Below are 21,052 nucleotides of genomic sequence, written 5' to 3'. Positions count from 1 at the left end.
GTGAGAGCTGAGCTTCTAACCAGAGACACCCCCAATCATTTAGAATTAGTTCAACATTAAAACTTAATTTCCTCATGGTGTCATGCTGATTCGTAAAAGTTGTAGTTCAGGATTTTAATGCCCCCATTCTCCCCTATGGACTAGGCTCCCAGACCCAGTAACATTTCCTACAATGCACCTGCAGTTATGTGGCTCCTAGGATGCACCACACAGCTTGGTCAGAAGGGAGATGATGTCCTCCAGGGAGCTCAGCCATTAGGAGAAAAAGGGGAGCCTGAATTACAGTTTCCATAAGGCAATGTGACACGATAAGAAAATGTAATGTAATATTGAAATGACTCAGAATTAAGTTCAGTTCACTCAGGTCAGTTAAAAAAAAACCAAAATATTCCAATTTGCGTGGAACCAACCTGAAACAAAATGTTTTGTTTAGGTTTTCCTGATAGAAAAATCAAAAAAATTCAGAAAAATTGAAATTTTTCTGTGGAAAACTGCATTTTCAGTTGAAAAATCATTTTGATGGAAAATTCCCCACCTGGTGTACTCAAATGTCAAAAAATTCCAAAGCTAAGTTTGCTTGTGTAATCTTGACTTATGATATACAGTATTATTGAAGTGTCGTTGGTCCCAGGAAATGAGAGAGACAAGATAATATCTTTTACTCGCCCAATTTTTGTTGGTGAAAGAGACAATCTTTCAAGCTACACAGAACTCTTCTTCAGGTTATGATGGCAGTCATTATGATATTCATCTAATTTTACCTCATCATTCTATAGATGAATATCTAGTTACTCCTTCCTACATTAATATTCTTTTCATGTATAAACAGTAGAAAAAAGCAATTTTAGAACTCTTAAGTATCACAATCCACTGGTTAGTCCCTGATCTATTTGCAAAGTGATTTTTGAAGGCAAAATAACCTAAGGTATTCACTTCCTCACATACAGTAGTATGTGTGTTGTGTACAAGAAATTAAGCTACTTACAGTACCTCAATATTGAAGGAAGTGCTTACTAAGAAGGGTTGGCTGAAACATTTTAAAATATCAGGCAGACACAGCATACTCTGGAATGTGATTTCTTGAGTTCCTCGCTCCACTTCTTCATTTTCAGATGTAACCTGATAGGCTTCTCGTTTCCTGTGGGAAGAAGATGAAATATGCATTGGTACTAGTAGAGTTTATCAATTATTTCTTGAGAAAAATTGTTCAAAATATTGTTGGGGCATTTTCATTTTCTGAAAACTAAGGGAAACTAGGGACTGTTAAACTGGTATTATATTTAAATGCCCGTGGCTGAGAAATCAGTCATTTGAAGTTGCTAATGACTACACTAGTATTAAGTTCCCATGGGGAATCAACACTGGACTAGTTTGTTAAGTTTTCTGAATTTTATATTTGTAAATTGCAGGTATGCTTGTGAAATTGGAATGTAATGTGTGACCCTGTTCTCCTTTATGAGACTATGTAACCAGTCTATTAATCAATTGACTGATAGCAGAGCTATAAACAAACCAAAGTTAAAGAGCATCTTGGTATCTTAGGTCACAATTCTGAAGTCACCATTCCATTAAAGTGGCTAGTTTTCCTTACTGTCATTTCTGCCTTGATTGCCTGATTCTTTTGTTTTTCATGACTTTGGATAATTCAGGCTGGTATGGGGTTTCCTTCACACCTGTCACCAACCAGCCCACGATAAGGTGGATAGGCAATAGCACCCTGTGCATTGGAGGTGACAGCAAAAGAGACTCCATTATCTCTGTCTTAGTGGTCTCTGTATTAAACAAGACAGCCTAAGCTATTGTTAATAGACAGGAAGAAGGTTGGTATCAAAACTGTAAACTGTGGAGGGGGCAGAATCACAGGGCTTCTCCTTCATTTCCCACTGAGGCACTGAACATTGAAAAAGTACACCAGCTTCTCTTTCTTGTATCCATATCGAAGCCTTCACCACCCCCACAAGTCTGGATCAGAGCAATAATTTGACACAAAGGGTAGACATACTACCTGTGCCAGAGTAGACATCCAATCCACTTGTCTTAGAGTGCCTTGAAACATTAATGAGTACATCAAGATTGGATGTACAGACACAGATGTTCAGAAAGCCTTTGACAAGGTCCCTCACCAAAGGCTCTTAAGCAAAGAAAGCAGTTGTGGGATAAGAGGGAAGGCCGTCGCATGCATCAGTAAACTAGTTAAACATAGGAAACAAAGGGAAGAATAAATGGTCAGTTTTCAGAATGGAGAGAGGCAAATAGTGGTATCCCCAGAGAGCTGTACTGGGACCAGTGCTGGTCAACATATTCGTAAAAGATCTGGAAAGAGGGTGGCAAAAATTGCACATGATACAAAATTACTCAAGATAGTTAAGTCCAAAGTAGACTGTGAAGAGTTACAAAGGGATCTCACAAAACTGGGTTACTGGGCAACAAAATGGCAGATGAAATTCAGTGTTGATAAATGCAAAGTAATGCACATTGGAAAACATAATCCCAACTATATATACAAAATGATGGGATCTAAATTAGCTGTTATCACTTAGGAAAGAGATCTTGGAGTCATTGTGTATAGTTCTCTGAAAACATCCGCTCAATGAACAGCATCAGTGAAAAAAGCCAACAGAATGTTAAGAACCATTAGGAAAGGGATAGATAATAAGACAGAAAATATCATAATGCCACTATATAAATCCATGGTACGCCCACCCTTGAATATTGCATGCAATTCTGGTTGTCCCATCTCAAAAAAGGTATTTTAGAATTGGAAAAGGTACAGAGAAGGGCAACAAAATGATTAGGGGTATGGAACAGTTTCTGTATGAAGACAGATTAAAAAGACTGGGACTTTTCATCTTGGAAAAGAGATAACTAAGGGGGAATATGATGGAGGTTTATAAAATCATGAACAGTATGGAGAAAGTGGATAAGGAAATGTTATTTACTACTTTATATAACACAAGAAGTAGCCATCATCCAAGAAAATTAATAGGCATCAGGTTTAAACAAACAAAAGGAAGTACTTCACTCAACATACAGTCAACCTGTGGAACTCTTTGACAGGGGATGTTGTGAAGGCCAAAAGTATAACAGGGTTCAAAAAAGAACTAGATAACTTCATAGAGATTAGGTCCATCAATGGCTGCTAGCCAGGATGGGCAGAGCTACAAGCCCATGCTCTGAGTGTCCCTAGCCTCTGTTTGCCAGAAGCTGGGAGTGGACAACATGGGATGGGTCACTTGATGATTACCTGTTCTGTTCATCCCTCCTGAAGCTCCTATCTCTGGCCACTGTTGGAAGACAGGATACTGGGCTAGATGGACCATTGGTCTGGCCAAGGATGGCCATTCTTATGTTAATAAGAAAGGAAATGATGATGGAAAGTATAAGAGGAGGTACTTGGGCTCCTCAGCCGTGGTGGCAAATGCTGCCTTCTGATTAAGGGAAGTAATCAAAATTATATGCTAGGAACTAGGGCCCAGATCCTCAAAGGTATTTAGATACCTATTTCCCATTGTACTCAATAGAAGTTAAGTGTCTAAACACCTTTGAGGATCTGAGCCTAGAAGTATTCATTATTAATTAAGTATGGTTAACTATTTAGCTTGTAGGAATATGGACTAATGGATAGCACACTACATTGGGAATCAGGAGACCTAGGGTTTATTCCTGGCTCTGCCAATAGTTTTCTGGGTGATACTGGGCAAGTCATTTCCCCCTCTGTGCTTCAGTTTCCCCATTTGTAAAGGGGGGATAATGATACTGACCTGCTTTGTAAAGTGTGTTGAAGATCGATTGAAAAAAAGCACTGTATACGAGCTAGGGATTATTATTAACTCTCAAAATGTGCTGGGTGCCTTCCATTCACAAAGACAGATGTAGTCTCTATCCCAAAGAGCAAGCAGCCTTTTCTTAATTCAATTTTGAGGGCTGAAACAATTGCATTACTACAATTACAGTACTATGTTTACTTTCATTAAATTAAGATGTGGCAGACCAAAACACAATTACTGTACTTAGCACTATCACTAAACTACACAGTAAAATAATAGGCTATTCACACACTTAAGAGAGTATGCAGATTTTCCAGGTGGTCAAGACTCCTGTTTGACTGTTTCGGTAGCAGAACAAACAAATATTGCTGAACAAGAACTCTCCTAAACTGTTAATTCTAGAATTTAAAGCTAAACATTCTCATACCATAAATCTTGTTTCCATGGTTATTGTTTGTAACTAGCTCATTTGATAATTCTATAACATACACACTTCAGAATGCTCTAGAACCTTGCCACATGAGGGGGGGCAGCCTTCGGTGTGACATCTGCTCACCTGAACTCTTTAAACGGTAGTAACCATTGTGGGAGAGGTGGTGAGAGACTGAATAAATGTTCGACAGAATAACAGTTATAGTCCATTCTTCTTTATCTCCGCTAAAAGCTGTTTGTGTGCAGAAAACAAAATTGTGCATTGTCTCCGTTATGGATCTGGAAAGTATAAGTTATATGCAGCTTGACACAACACAATTATTTGGCTGGCTCTTTGGAAGCTTCCTGCTGCTGTTCGGGCTCTTCAGAAATCCCTTAGGTCATATACATGTTCATGCATCTGACCCAAGGCAGCCTATAATTAATCTTTCCTGTCTCTTAAATGATAACAACATGAGTTTGAATCCAAGATCTTCTGCACTACAACACAGACCACTATCACTTGAGCTAACCAAGTAACTCCATTAGTTTACTGCAGTGTACTGTTATCATTCTGCCAGCATGTTACAGTTACAAAACAGTAAAGATAGTCTTCATCAAGACTGTAACCCAGACAATAAATAGAAAATGAAAAATGGCTCTCTTCCTACTGGCAGAGTTGTTACGGAGGTCTAAAACCCATTGCCAAATTACAATTCCAGGAATCTTCCTTGTTTAACAATTTCACTCTGATTAGAAGCAAAACTCTCAGTCACAACTTACCTAATTGTAGAAAATTCCTTACTCAAAACATCCTTCAGGACAAATGCCTTTTTGTTGCCACACTTTTATTCTGCTGGAATCCCAGTGAAAATAGAAAGTATTTCCCTTAATAATAATCTTCCTACTCTATCTCTTTTTATTATAGAACTAAAATCTAGAGGAGAGGATTTTCCCAGCCAAAAGTCTGTCCCATTACACAAATAAATAAAATAAAAAAGCAGATGGGGAAAATATCCCTTCTCATATTTAGAAACACATTACTCATTAAGTGATCAGCAAACTTTCATAGATTGTAAGGTCAGAAGGGACCACCATGATCCCATTTAAAACAAGCCAGAGGAGTTCCCTGAATAAATTCCTATTTGAAATTAATCTGATCTAGTTGAGTTAGCCTCTTGTTAATCAGCTCAAAGCTCTCAAACGTCAGAGAATTTCTTTAGGGCCCTGTTGCACATTTGACAGGCATTAAAGGCTAAATTCAGACTATATGTAAGCAGGCACAAACTGAAATATTTTGAATATAGTTGTGTATGCCAGGGGCTTGATCATCAGCTGATGTAAATTAATGTAGCCTCATTGACTTCAGCTGAGAATCTGGACACAGTTATTTATTTGACTCAAACCAGCCTGTTCTAGAAGCAAACTGTAGCTCTGAAACGGTAATATCTTTGTTTTCTGTGTACAGCATTTTTGAATTTCTAAGACCTCTGCCTGTGTAGACACTGCATTTATTCTGCACTCAGAGTGGATGCAACCTGTTATCCAGTGCAGACCCTCATGGAGACATTCTGGGCTGGATTCACAAAGGGACTTATAAATCTAACTGCCATTTTAGGCACCTAACACCAATATTTAGGTGCCACCAGCATTCACAATCCCGTGCTCAGCTGCCACTTTACTCTAGAGGTGCCTAAGTGTCTACAGCACTTAAATTTCAGCAGGTGAGTCCGTGTGCAGGTGTATAGGTGCACAGTTAAGCTGGAACACCACTCAGCAGCTGGGTATCTAATTCATCTCTAAATCCCAGCAGGATTCACAAAATAGGCATTCCCCCACTTATCTTTCCTTTGGGGCCTGACTCAGTAGCCATGCTATGAGCATGCATACACCCCTACAAAATGACCTGCGAAGGGAGTAGGCTGTAGGAGACCTCAGTTCAATTTCCTCCTCTATCTGATGTGGAAAAGGGATTTGAACTGGGTCTACCTCCTCTTGGGAGAGAACCAAACCACTGGGCTAGAGGATATAAGTGGGAAACCACCACTTGCTCCTTCAGCATTTCTTGCAAAAAAATGGCTCAACACCTAACTTCAGGGGACAGTTGATGGCTGTGAACTCCAACTGGAGATAGGTGACTCCCTCTAATCCAGTGTTAGGCACTTAACTCCCTTTGAGGGCCCCACTCCTGTTCTCAGCATTTACTACTGGTTAGCCTAGGCAGCTCACCACTCAATGTACCGGCTTCTGTGATTCCCATTCTTAGGAACCTAACTCTCCTTATGCAAAGCACAGGGAGTCTGGGTACCTACATCATGGCTGTGAATTGCACTAAGCGGCAGGGTACCTAAAAGTTAGGTGCTGCAACACACAGCGCTGCAGTGACCAAGTCCCTTTGCAAATCTAGCCCTATGTTTTATTTCTTTTTGTTCTTTTCTTTAATAAAAAATAAGTTCATTTTAAACTAAATGGATGCTCTTTGAATATGGAAAAACACAATGTGATGTGTGCTCTTAAGATAAAAGGCAGCCCTACAGCTCTGCTGCAGACACTCTTTCCAATATCTGTTTTAATAACTGCAGCCAGTTAAATGAGCAGAGTTTGCCTTGATCTACCCCAATAACTAACTGCGATACTATTAGAACCCTTTGATTGCCACAGCCTCTCAGGAATGCTGAATCACTTTGTCGTGTGCACATTCACCTTGTCACACCAGTCCAGTGGCGACAACTTATTTTTTTAAACTTTACAGGTTTTAAAATACTACTTAGAATACATACAGCACTTTCCATTTTACAAGCACTTTACAAACATTAATGAACCCTCACAACATTCCTATGATCTAGAGCAAGTCTACACTACAGCACTACATCAGCACAGCTGCACCAATGCAGCTGAGCCACTGTAGCGCATCTGGTGAAGACGATGCGCTATGCCAACGGGAGAGCGCTCACCCGTCAGCGGAAGCAATGTCGGCAGGAGATTGTCTCCTGCCGACACAGTGTGGGTGTGGACAGTGTAAAACTTGCGTCACTCATGGGGTGGCTTTTTCTCACCCCTGAGCAATGTATGTTAGGTCGACTTAAGCAGTCGTGTAGACCTGCCCTTAGATAAGTGTTGTTACCATTTTAGAGATGAAAAAAGAGAGGCAGAGACCGGTTAGGTGACTCACCCTAGGACACATAGAAGACTAGTATCAGAGCTGGCATAAGAGCAGAGCTGTTCCTAAGCCTGAGTTCAGTCACTTAAATCAATCAGCCAGACTGGGCTGACCTAAAATCCTCATTGTTTGTAAAGCCTTTTTAAAAGCATGAAAGAAATACGTTTTCTCTGTCAACGTTGTCCTTTTTCATTCGGCCACAGTAGTTTGATTTGTTGCTGGTTTTAACAACACTGTAATGAATGTTTCCCCCAGCCCTGGAATTTCTGGCTCTCTTTTTTGTTCAACATCATCTTCATCACTGAAGTCAGCAATTAATCTCTAAAGGAACAGGATTTGTTAACTCATGCTCCCTCTGCTGGCTCTTAAGTATCAGAGCATAAAATGTGATGGGTACTGCATTAATAACAGATTAAGCTTGTTAATCATCTCATTATACTCAAAAAATGTGTGTCAGGATGCAAGGTGGATGGAAAAATAGGGCATTCATAGATTTGAAGGCCATAAGGGACCACTATGATCATCTAGTCTGACCATCTGCATAACAGAGGCCATAACTTCTGGTTAAACTAGCTGCACACATATCGTTTAGAAAGACAGCCAATCTTGATTTAAAGACTTTAGTGTCAGGTGTTGATTACAATAGGAAAAACTCAGTTAAATGAACAGGTCAACAATGAAAAGTTAAATACCTATTTTAAAAGAAAATAAAAACATAAAGTTCCTGTATATAGAAGGCAAATGATAGCAGTCAGCAACTGTAGAGTGAATCAACAGTTCCCTTCAATGTTAAGTCCGTAGCAGTGTCTCGTAATTATTAGGAATAACTGTTTAAGTGAAAAATCACTAATCACATACTTTGTTGGTGTGCCCCTATGTTCCAATACCAACATATTAATGTCACTTCAAATCCAGAGAGCTCCTTGAACACACAAAGTCACTGGGCTACTATGTTTGTCTTGTAGCTATGCTCCAGCTTTCTCTCATGCAGCTCAAGTCTGTTATCAGAAAGCACCCGTAACATCTGGCATCACAGGATGTTTGTAAGAAAGGAAAAAGGGCCCACTCATCATCAGCAAGATGACAGACACGATCCCAACAGGAATAGCAGCACCAACTTCCTGTGCCTCTGGGCTGGAGGGCATGTAGAAAGAAAAAAGTGGGATAGCACAATTGTATGCTACAGAATAGCAATTCCAGGTCACTGGAATTAAGACACAGACACCCGTAAATATTTTCAAGATTCCCCCAGTTAGGAAAAAGCTGACAGTCTGAGTTTTGAGAAAAGAGAAAAGGAGTACTTGTGGCACCTTAGAGACTAACCAATTTATTTGAGCATAAGCTTTTGTGAGCTACAGCTCACTTCATCGGATGCATACTGTTGAGAAGAATTCCCATATAAATATTCCTCAGAGCAAAGACAGTGAAAGCTTTTCCTAGTGCCCCCAGGACTGTAGCAGCCAATAAAAGGACCTGGGCAACAGAAATTTACTGGAGAATGAAGGCACCATTGAAACGGAATTTGTGACAGAACATTATTTGAAGGTCTCTGGAGACTTTGCCGTGACTGTTAAAACAAACTTTCCAGATGCCTACCCAAGCGATGCCACAGGAGATGATAGTGGTGTTACTTGTATGCCACACTCTCCACTGCACTTGTCCCATTGAGATGATGCACAGGATCCAGCCTAACGTACCCAAAGCAAGGCCAACTATCTGGAAGTGAATACTAGTGGCCAAGGAGGTCATGGTCTGGAGATCTTCAAGAAGTGCCCGGATCCTGTCATGGGCAAATGCAGACAAGTGCAGGTCCACTGAAATGAAGCAGAATATAAATAAAATAATATATTGTATTTTTATACGCACACACATTAACACATATGGGGCCAGATTCGGCAAAGCCAGGCACATGCCTAAAGGCCAAATTCATGGAGAGGCCCACGTGCTAGGTCACAATGCCACTCACTCAAATTTGGCCTGGCCGCTCCTCTGTCATGACAAAAGGAAAGCTGGGCCAAACCTGAGCGGGCAATGCAGTGGACAGCACTGCGCCCCCCGGCCGCTGCTGTGAAGCCAGGTCCTGCACCAAGGCGCCCCGCTCCTCCGGACAGGAGAGAGTTCGCTCAACTACATCTGTGTAGCGGGAGCCGGAGGTGCTTAATAGCTGACAAGTGTAGCTGTGCTGGCCTGAACAGGGTTAATATGAAAGCATCCATGTCACTAGAGCATCTAATTTAGCTGGCCAGAAGTTTGTTTGCCAAGGGCCTGATGATGAGTTAATCCAGCCCTGTGCACACATGTACATGCAACGGCCCAGTACTTGCCAGAGGTGCCAAGGGCCTCCACAGGCCTTTCTGAGGGAAATCCTGCTGCCTCTTCCCTGGGTGCCATGGCAACTAGTGGGCAGGGTTCTGAGCCAGCTGGGAAGCAGGCAAACCCAAGCGCAGGGAGTCTGGCTCTGCTTCAGCTCCACCCACATCGGAGACTTTTGGCTTTAGGAGGACAGGCTTCCTCCCTGGACACTGGAGAGCAAGTAACCAGGTACTCCACAGGCCTGCTCCTGCTCCCATTGAAATCAGTGGGAATGTTACCGGAAGAACCGGATCAGGCCCTTGTATTTTTCTTTTCAGGTCTCTCTCCATAATGTTTTCTCTCATTTCCCTCTGCTCTTTCTTCACTGTATTTTCTACCCTCTTTGAAAAGCCTCTTCTTTCTCATTTTTTTTTTTGCTCTTTCATATTCGCCCCAGCCATTGTCGTCCACCCCACTGCCATATTGTTTTTATTGATTATATGTATTATCATAGTGCCCAGGAGCCCATGCCTCTTCGCTTCCCTTCTTCTCTTCTCTATATCCCCCTGCTTCCCATAACATTCCATTTTCTGTCCACAATCCTTTCTTGTTCTGCATCTGACCCTCATTCCCAGGGACCCTTGAAATCTGTTTGCCATGGAAAAATGTGGAATGTGCTTTTTTACAGAGAATCTTAAGCTATTACATTTTGTGAAAAAAATAAAAACATAAGTAGAATCCTGTTTATCTGAGCCTCCATTAATCGCCTTGAACCACCAACTGCCCAGGGCTCAGAGCCTTGGGTGGCTGATGGTTCAGTTAATACGGAGAGCCAGATAATGGAGGCTTGAATAAATGGGGTTCTGCTGTATCAGTAAAACATTGTGTTCATCTGATACCTAATATATATTGTGGCTAGGGAAACTAAACTTCAGTGTTTCATTTTAATTGTGGAAAAAAGTGGATTTTTAGGTTTTTTTATCAGAGAATTCTGGGGGGGGGGGGTTTATCACAGAAAACTAGGATCCCTGCTCATTATTAATATTTAGCACCACATAATGCCGTATATGCATGAATTAATTCTTCATCACTGAGGATAGCTTTTTAGTTAGGAACAATGTTCTACAGATTTATCCAAGGGCACTGGAACAATTTGTATAGTGGGAGTGCTGAGAGCGATTGAACCAAACTATAAATCCTGTACATAATGGCAACCACTTCAAGCCAGCGGGGGTGGTAGCACTCCCCACTCCGCTAGTTCCAGAATCTATGGATCTATCTTAAGCACATAGTTGGCTTCCATTCCTATAGTATCAGTGCACCTCACAATCTTTACTGTATTTATCCTCATCACACCGCCCTGAGGTAGGGAAGTACTATTACCCCATTTTACAGATGTGGAGCTGAGACACAGATTTTTAAAGGTGTTTAGGCACCTAACGATGCATCTAGTAGCCTGTAGTTACAAAAGCTTCTAGATGCATAATTCCCATTCAAATACAACTAGGAACCTATCTGCATGTTTAGGCAGCTAAATACATTTTAAAATATAGCCATAAGTGACTTGTCTAACCTCACTCAGGAAGTGTGTGGAGGACAGGGAACTGAACCCAGCTCTACCCAGCTAGCACTCTAACTATCAGACCATCCTTTCTCTCTCCAGTAAGGAGATGGGACTAAACTGAATCAGTAGGGAATGGGAATATTTTTGGTGAGAGAAAGATGGCTTTATGAACTGATGCTGTGTCTGGCAATGTTGATGGTGACATTCATAAAAGGAATCTCAGTTCAGTTTTCCTTAGTCAATATCTGAATGGACTTGGAGCCTATAATTTTCATGTCCATTAGTGTGTTATTTTAAGAGAACAATTTACCACAAGCGCATTCATTAGTTTAGTACAGAATTCCAGATATATTCTATACAAGGTAAACTTGAACATTTATTATTAGCAAAAAAAAATCTTTGTTTTGAAGTATTTTAATCTCCTAAAGTTCAGGAAATTTCATGTGGCATTTCAAAATTTTCCAGGTAAGACCAGAGTGCGTTAAGCTCTAAAATAGCCTTGTAAACTTTAAAAAAAAAAAAAAAAAATCAAGAGAGAGCTTTTTAAGGAGTTTATGCCATCAAAGAGCAGGAAGGGAAGGTGAAGAATTGATCAAGGCACTAAGAGAGAGAAGGCCCTGGGATAGTTATTATAGGCTTTTGGGGCAAGGTTTGGCACACTTACTAAGGTTTCAATGGGGCTAATCATATAAATATATCCTGATCAATACAGTTGCAGAATTAAGTCATTAATTTCTAAAGCCATATTCTTTATTTCATATTCCTAAAGCAATGTATCCTTTAATAACTCCACTGTTTATTTAAGGATTCAGTTTAAGGATTCAGTGTCCTCTTTTTACAAACTTCCCAAAATTTGCTCCAGTCTGCCTCACAGGCCTGTATATCTGACCCTGCGTCTCTGCTTTTTCTCTGGTCCTTTCATACAATCTGGTGAGAGAGCCTTCTGTTATGAAACCCTTGCCATCTGAAACAACCATCTTGTGTCTCTGCATCACACCTATACTCCAAGTCTTTTCAAATCTCATTGAAGCCATCTCTTTTTTCCCTTTCCTACATCTTTTAATTTTTATTCCCTCTTCTTTTTTTCCGTATTAACTTTGCCACTGTAATTTAATTCTGCAAGGGGTTTTATGTTGCAGTTTTTAAGTAAGACACTATACAAAATTACGTTGTATTCTGTACTGAAGATGAATCGATGTGTAAGTGGCTGGAAAATGATTTTGGAATGTTAGGAAGGAGATCAGTCATTCTCTGATCTCTCTCCACAGTAGCATCCCATAACACATATAAGAACAAAAACATTTCTTCCTCACATTGGTATGTGCTTAAGAAATAGAAGTACCCAAAATCAGCAGTGAAGTTATAGCCCTTGTGAAAAATTGTTGGATCAAAAATGTGTATTGCTTTCCTGTCAGAAAGAGCACGTTCTGCAATATAGCCTCTCCTGTTCTCCTTTGTTTCGTCTGTAACTGGGAATAATCCTCATTGTACTAATGGAGATTATCTTCTTCCCAGAAAAAAGGTATATTCAGCCAGTCAGATATTCACTTTGTATGTTTTTACAATATATTGGATTATTACGTTCTTTTTAGTTTGGTCCATTATTTAAACAACCACTGCTAGGAACTGCGTAATAAACATCTGTCAATAACCAATGGAGTATAAAAAGTGGCATGTTAAGTTCTTTTTAATTTTACATCGGCAAACTGCAGCTACTTTTCTTGAAAAAAGTTTTTTGTGTGACCCAAACAATTTTCACAGAGACACTTCCAATGTATTACAGTCTGCTAAGGCACAATCTGTTCTCGGTTGTGGCAGATGGCAGAACAAGGAGCAATGGTCTCAAGTTGCAGTGGGGGAGGTTTAGGTTGGATATTCGGAAAAACTTTTTCACTAGGAGGGTGGTGAAACACTGGAATGCGTTACCTAGGGAGGTGGTGGAATCTCCATCCTTAGAGGTTTTTAAGGCCCATCTTGACAAAGCCCTGGCTGGGATGATTTAGTTGGGGATTGGTCCTGCTTTGAGCAGGGGGTTGGACTAGATGACCTCCTGAGGTCCCTTCCAACCCTGATATTCTATGATTCTATGATTCTATGATTCTAATCCTATTCCCAATGACGTCAATTGCTTTATCAATTGATATCAGAGCAACAAATAGGCAAGTGAGGCAGATGTTACAAACAAATCAGTTTCCTAAAATGTCAAAAAGGTGTATTCTCCTTCTTAATGCATATCGATTGACTGATGTAATTCATTAGTCAATTAAAAGAAAAGCCCCAAATAATTCTTTTCCTCCTAAACAGACATTTGTTACACCAGTGAAAGTTTCAGACAGATAATCCAAAACACCAAACCATAATCAGAAAAATAAAACAGGACTGGGTGTATTTGTAGACTGAGCTAGTATGGAGACTAGCATTCCCAGATAGGGTGGAACCCACAGGTCAGTTTCAAGGTCACTAGTAAGGTAGCATGGAGAAGTCTGCACTACAGCTGATGGACTGTACCACATTTGTGGATAAAAAAAACCAACAGCTTAAATTTTTCCGGATGCCAGAATCTTAATCTTCATAAGCAAAACATTCAGTAAAATTTAGGTTGAAATCCTGGTCCCACTGAAGTTAATGGTAGTTTTGCCATTGATATCAATGGGGCCAAAATTTCATTTCTGTTTTGGGAGACGTCCAGGGTGTTAAAACTCTATGGTATTTGACTACAGACCTATGTTTTATGTACATAAACACACACTGAGGATAGTGTTGCTATTGCTGTTGGATATTAAGTTTGAACTGCACAGAGGGACAGGTTAATAAATAACAATATATGCATTTATATGCTGTAGAAATTTATAAAGAAATAAATACTGTTTCAGGAATACACAGAGGCAAACAGTACAGCCCCAATTATCCAAAGATAATGGTGTTATACCAATAAAATAAAAACCAGCAGGATCTTATTAAAGGGAAAAAGGTAAAATACCACATTTATTGTGAATACAGAAAGAATCATAGTAAGCAGTTAGTTATAGCTATAACATTCCATTCAATCTCATATTTATTCACACATTCATTCCTACAAACACACACACACACAGGTTCTGCAAGGTTGTTATCATAGTAAGCAGTTAGTTATAGCTATAACATTCCATTCAATCTCATATTTATTCACACATTCATTCCTACAAACACACACACACAGGTTCTGCAAGGTTGTTATCATAGTTACCAGCCTTAGAGTGGCTCATGCCCAGCCACTGGCCAGGTGGCCTGGACATAAGGAGGGAGCAGGGCCTTGTCAGATGCTCATCTGATGCTCCTGGAAGTTGGTTTGCAGAATCAGACCCCAAAACTCTCACTTTCTAGAGTCCATTTTTATAGGAATTTCTTCCTAGGCCAGTCTGTGGGAATTGCTTCATCATGCTGTTGCTGAATCAATTAGCAGATGGCACATTCCTGACGGCTCCGTGCTGCCAGGTGTTATCTTGTTCTTTGGTTCTCCCATTCTTGAGGCTGTTGCGTGGATTCCAGTCTGCCCTCCGGGGGTCCTCTGGTTATTTCCACTTGACGCCTTCTTCAGCCGATGGACACTGGATTCTTAGGCTGGCACCTCCCTGATCATTCAGTTATTATCCACACCAAGCATCCATCCACATACATCCTCTATCTCTATTTTAATCACAATTGTTAATACAACAAAAGGGCGGGGAGTCTCTGGGTGGTGTTTCTGTTGTTACAGAGTATTGCTTTGAGTCTCTCTCTGTGTGAATTGCTTTGAGAACAGACTCTGTCTTAGAATGTACTAACGCAATTAGCAGCTTGCAAGTTTCACACACAGAGGGAGAGAAACAGTACCAAAAATCAAGAGACCTCTTAATTAGTAATACCCTGGAATTTAAACTATGGGGAATCAAACTCATTTGTGATTTTAATACAGAACTTCTTTAATATGATCCAACAATGGGAGCCACCCAAAGCTTTCAGATAATCAAAGGAGCTAGTCCAACAGTCTTTGAAATCTGTGCTCTAACCCCTAACACAGATTTCTGGTAGGTTGGCTGTCTCTCTCATCTTATCATAGTCCTGGTTACTTTACAGTTCAGACCTTGTAGAGCTCAGAAGTTCCATACAAACAGTGCTTCAAAGTCACACCTCAAGACACAGTGAACAAACAGCCATCAGCACTGAGTGGAACAATACCACCATATACCCAAATTTCTACATGTTTTTGTTTTAGCTAAGAAGAATGAAAAAAATCCCAACCCAATGGGTCAGTGAATGTGGTCGAGGAAAACAGTTGGAATTACATACATTTTATGTCCAAATAACATCAACATCTATGTTGCTGTTGCTTTTTATTAAATTTCAAACTTTAAAAATGTTTTGCCAGAAAATGTTCGTAGTTTAGTACTTTAGTACTGTAGATGAGCTTTGGAGATACACTACTGAAAGTGGTGTAAGCTGCAGAGGGAAAGGCTGACTAGCCACATTGGCGAGACCGTAAATTAGCACCAGTGAGAAAGCTGGTTCTAGCAGCAGAGGAAACAGAGAGGTAGGAGAGGGAGGCCAGGTTCACGGGATAGTCTAGGGGAAGTCACAGTGTGTCAATGAAGAAACAAATTCCCTTGTCACATACCCATGCAAGCCTAATAATTTCCATGTTCTGTTTACATGGGTGAAACTTTTCAGAGTAACAGCCGTGTTAGTCTGTATTTGCAAAAAGAAAAGGAGTACTTGTGGCACCTTAGAGACTAACCAATTTATTTGAGCATAAGCTTTCATGAGCCACAGCTCACTTCATCGGAGCTTATGCTCAAATAAATTGGTTAGTCTCTAAGGTGCCACAAGTACTCCTTTTCTTTATGGGTGAAACTGAGGCAGAATTGGCCAAATCAGGCAATTTTGAACAGGATCCTGAAAGGAATGGGGGAAGAAGTAGAGTTGATTCGCAGGGGGAGAAGATGGATATGGTTGCATGTCTCCCCAGAAGTGGAAAATTGGAAGAATTGCAAGAATTTGGCTTTGCTTTCATCATTTTCATTTTTTTAACCTCAGAAATTAGGAATGAAAAGCAACAGCAGAAATAATTACCAAAAATAGTAACTGCCAGTCAGAAGAACTGGTTTGTTGGCATTCTACATCTTCTACTGTTAACGTTTACATAAGTATATTCTAAAACGCATTGTAATTAAAGCAATGAATCTTCATGTATGTATGTTCATTTATATTCCTAGGACTCTTGTAACAGAGATTTGAAAATTCAGGGCCTCTCATGGGACTTTACTCAATAAAAAGTCTCTTCCCACTACTGCTCCATTGTTCCCCGAAACCCTGATTTTTGTGGGCTTCTCTGGTTTATTGCTGTGCTTTGGACATTTTAAAAAATCCAATTAACATATAAAAGAGTTGCTGCCACCAAAAATTTCATGCATGTATTTCTGATGATAGAAAGAACAGATTTTGACACAAGAAATATCCTAGTAATGACACTGGTCAAAGACGTTTCCCCCTTTCACATTCCTTTTTGAATTAGTGCAGTCTCTGATCAAGAAGCATATGTTTGCAGACTTTGTGGATCTTTTGTTTAAATGAGGAACTGATAACACACCATATCTTCAGGTGAAGATTTGCAGCAAGCAAAGTAAAGACATACAAATAAATATAGGATCAAATACAATCAACTTTAGAGGGCACCCTACAGATAGAAGAGAAACTAGTAAGACCTCTTTAGTACAATACATGGAGACTCATATAATACAATTGCAATGATATTCAAGTTGAGTTTGACTACGGTATGTACTAGAAATCTTGATATGTCACTGAAAGTCTTCTATGCAGGACAAAAATATCTTGGGAGCAAAAAAAGACAAGTTCACATTTAGAAAATATAGTTGCACAAGGTGCATAATAGTGGAAGGACCTAATTCAGTGGAACAACATCAATTCCTTGAACATATTAAACAGCTTCATGTTTCTAAACTTTAATACATGAATAAAATCCATATATGCAGATGATAACAAATGCTCAAAGTCAGCAGCTGTGGCACAAATCAACCATTCATCTCATTGGTGAGTCCTTGATAATGTGTGGCACTTAATAGGATTAATTGTTTTATGTGCAAACACACTAACCATGGCCTTTACTGGTACTCAACTGGTTTGAATACCCAAATATTAATGCCACTGTAAGTTAGAATAAGATCCAGATAAGGCCTTAACATGCAGCTCCTGGGTCATTATATTTATATTTTAATTATGCTCCACCTGTTTGGTACAAAGTTCAAGTCTCTGTTATCAGGATTACAGCCCAGCATTTGGGGGTGACAGGAAATTTGTAAGAAAAAGAGAAAGTCGCACTCATCAGCAGTAGGATGGCAGAGATGATCCCAAGAGGAATAGCAGCACCAACTTCTTGAGCCACTGGGCTGGAGGGCATGTAGAAAGAAGTGGGAAAGGAGATTGTTTGGTTGTGCACTACAGAATAGAAATTCCAGCTCACTGGAATTAAGACACAAAGACCTGCAGCTAGGTACAAGAATCCAGCCACTAGAAAAAAACGGATGATCTGAGTTTTGTAAAGTATTCCCATATAAATACTCCTCAGAGCAAATATAGTGGAAGCCATTCCCAGTGCACCGACAACCATGGCAATCAGCAGGAGGCCCTGAGCAACAAAAATTGCTTTGGGGATGGAGGTCTCATAGTCATTCATTTTATGACAGATCTGTTCTTTAAGGTCAGAGGAGACGTGAAGATAACTGATGAAGCAAACTTTCCATATTCCCACCCATGCAATGCCAGAGGAGATGATGGTGGTGTTGTCCACATGCCATACTCTCCATTCCACAAGCCCCATTGAAATGGTGCATAAGATCCAGCCTACTGTACCAAAAGCAAAAGCAGCTAGTTGGAGATGAGAAGTGCTGACTAGGGAGGTCATGGTCTGGAGATCTTAAACAAATGTCACAATTCTGTTGTGGGTATATTAGCCATACAGACAATTGCAGAGGCACTGAAAAAAACAACAATATATCATTATGAACATGATCATATTAGTTAGTTTGTTTGTGTATGTATGTATGTACACATGAGAGAGTACCCATACAGAAGAAGTATGGTAGTATCCTTCCTTTAACTGTGGTGAATTTTGGAAGGTTAGTGTTTATAGCTGAATAACATCAAGATTTTCTTTCAATTCACTTTGTTGTACTGGGGGTGGGGAGGAAACGTTCCCCATTGGCAATTATTATAGGATTTATTTTACATTCGTAAACCAAAAGGTAAGCTTCATGTATTTCCCAAAGTTATTTTCTCCATTGGTGCACATTGTTATGAATGCTTTCAGTATATCTTACAGCCTTGGAGTCTGAAATCCTCTGTTTACCCACAGAATGCAGGCAGTGACCCTGCAAGCTTCTTCATTCTGCCTGTAGCTTTGAGCTGAAGGGATCAACATTAGACTGACTGAAAACAAGAGATCTGTAAGCATCAACTTCCCCATTCATCCCCATTAAATAAAGGCTGATGGTGAAGATTTAAATGTCAGCATTCATAATGATTAAACTGAGAATGTTTTAGCATTATCCTTGGATTGAGGGTAGATTTAGGACTGAGTAGAATACTATCCTTTTCTCTGTTCTCCACACCTACATAGTGGAATAACATTGTGTTAGATTCACAAATCGTGATTCGTTATTAACACCGCCCACCGCCCCCGAGCTTCGTCAGTTCCGGTCACCATGGGATAGTAGTGGAATATTTCAGTCCTTGGCTCATATGCTGAGTTTACCAACAGCATGCAAATTAATCATGCTGATTGGCTTTGTCATGCAGAAATTGTTTTGACTAAGAACTGGACTGAGACCCCCAACTGTTTCACATAGGCTTTCAAATAACTATAGCAATGATTCATTGCCACTAATGATAATTGGACTTGAATTTAAATTTATTACACAGACCTGACAGGCACTATACATCTTTAAATTCCATGAGCTATCCATTCTCACATCTCTTCTATCTTTTAATAATAGTCCAGATACATTTAGTTTATGAATTGGGGGCTTGATTCAAGAAAGACAATATATTAGGCCAAATTTTTCTCTCAAAACAATAGGTAGATCTAGAGTGAGGGGTTTTGAATGGTAACACATATACCTTTTCTATATATTTAACTTTTTAGAATTTCACAAATATATCCAAGCCATATCTAGCTAGCTGAGAGTATAAAACGTTCCTTACAAAAAATCTAGCTGAGAGGGTAAAATGTCAAAGACCGTTTTGGAATTCTTGGGTAGAAAAATCCAACAGTTAGTCTCTTTATCTAATAATATATAGTAGGTCTGGACAAAGACATTCCTTCTTGATATACTGGTATGTTGTATACTTACTTCAGCATTGAAGATAATTCCAGAGAAAACAGGATAGCTAAGACAGTTTTGGGCACTAGCTAGATACAGCATATTCTTCAGTCTGATCATATCAGCTTCCACTGCACTTTTGCATTTCAGACAGAATCCAGACTGTCCATTTCCTGTGGGAAGAAGATAATCTCCATATTGCAAATGTATATTTAATCAATTGTTTCTTGAGGGGGCGGAGTGGAGGTCTGGCAAACCGACCTCTATTTTTATCTGCTCAAAATGCATTACGTTAATAAAGGCTCTTCAATCCGGTACATTATTTAATCATCTCTTTTATAGAAATCAGTAATTAATAGCTGCTAATAGCCACATCGGTATTACATCCCGATGGGGAATTATAGATGGCATGTTTTCTGTCTTAGTTTCACATCTACGAAGTGCAGCTATTATATTTGTCTAGCACTGGGAGCACTGCATATAAAATTTCCATTGTTGAATTACCTCCGCTCTTATTAAAGTGAGTTGACGCCAGTAGGAACAAAGATAGGCCAAAGCTGAACACGTTTGAAACTCCCACTCTTTGTGCATAGCTCAAAACTCTATATTTATAAATCACTGGTAAATAGCTACTCTGTTCATCAACTGACTGCTACCAGATAGAGCCTGTGAATTTCACAAGCAAGTCAGTGTTGGATGACTTACGGGATTGTTTCAGTCTCTAATTTCTGTGATTCTATGAATATCTGGAATTAATAAATTTAGTGTAGTAAAACTATCCAAATGTAGTATGATAATACAACATCAATAACGATGAAATTTCATGTTAAAACCAAGACAAAAGCTCCTCTGCGTATAGGGCCAGATTAATGCATACCCACTATAGAACTGTGCCTAAGGTACTAATTCCTGGGGTCATATGATTTCAACAAAATCACAGCTTATGTATTTTTTTAAAAAGTATTTTTAATACAAAAAAAGATATTGCAACATTCACCTGAGTCTGCAATAGAAACAATAGCTCAGAGAGGGATGAGATGTTCAGTGACTCTATAGGAAGTTTTAACTCCAGAACACACAGCTCCCTGTGGCCCCACCAACACCATGCTGGAAGAGGCAGAAGAAGAGTGCACCAGTTGCTCACATACAGATTTGACCCAGCTGCTCGGGAAACTACTGTGGGCCCTCCCTGCTGCTGAACCCTGCCTTGCTGAGGGGCAAAGTGGGCCTTCCTGTCGCTACTTCTAGAATGACCAGTTCCAACCTTAACTATGGAGTCACTACCAGGCACCTCCAGAATTATAAGAAATGCTAGTGGCTACCAGTGTGTGATGTCATGATTTCTGTGCGGATTAGGTTTAGAGTAGTCTTTAGGAGAAGGGAGAATCTGAGACGGAAATGTGGTGAAAAGAGCTATCAAGTTTACGTAGGCCAGCAGCCGCTACTCATTTGATAGTTCCTTACTGTTGTTTTGACCCCCACTCTGAATGCACACACCTCAGAT

The 21,052-nt window shown here is 39.9% G+C and overlaps 1 protein-coding gene and 1 pseudogene across 1 annotated transcript; both read right to left on the bottom strand.

The window, feature by feature from the left end:
* Positions 1-8,342: 8,342 nt before the first annotated feature.
* Positions 8,343-9,087, bottom strand: LOC140903634 (claudin-34-like; annotated as a pseudogene).
* An 8,384-nt stretch (positions 9,088-17,471) lies between these two features.
* On the bottom strand, positions 17,472-19,645 carry LOC140903117 (claudin-34-like). The gene is made up of 2 exons (XM_073324327.1): positions 19,579-19,645; positions 17,472-18,203 (listed from the first exon to the last, which is right to left on the bottom strand). The coding sequence occupies exon 2, from the start codon at positions 18,129-18,131 to the stop codon at positions 17,472-17,474; it is 660 nt and encodes a 219-aa protein (XP_073180428.1). The 5' UTR covers positions 18,132-18,203; positions 19,579-19,645.
* Positions 19,646-21,052: the final 1,407 nt, after the last annotated feature.

This window comes from Lepidochelys kempii, chromosome 1, assembly GCF_965140265.1.
Source record: "Lepidochelys kempii isolate rLepKem1 chromosome 1, rLepKem1.hap2, whole genome shotgun sequence".
In the NCBI taxonomy this organism is placed as follows: domain Eukaryota; kingdom Metazoa; phylum Chordata; order Testudines; family Cheloniidae; genus Lepidochelys; species Lepidochelys kempii.
Note: the sequence above shows the minus strand (reverse complement) of the source record. Positions and strands in the feature narration are given on the sequence as shown.

Bases quoted from the DNA above. Each gene is read 5' to 3' on its own strand.
- LOC140903117 (XM_073324327.1), bottom strand. From the start codon at position 18,131: ATGACCTCCCTAGTCAGCACTTCTCATCTCCAACTAGCTGCTTTTGCT.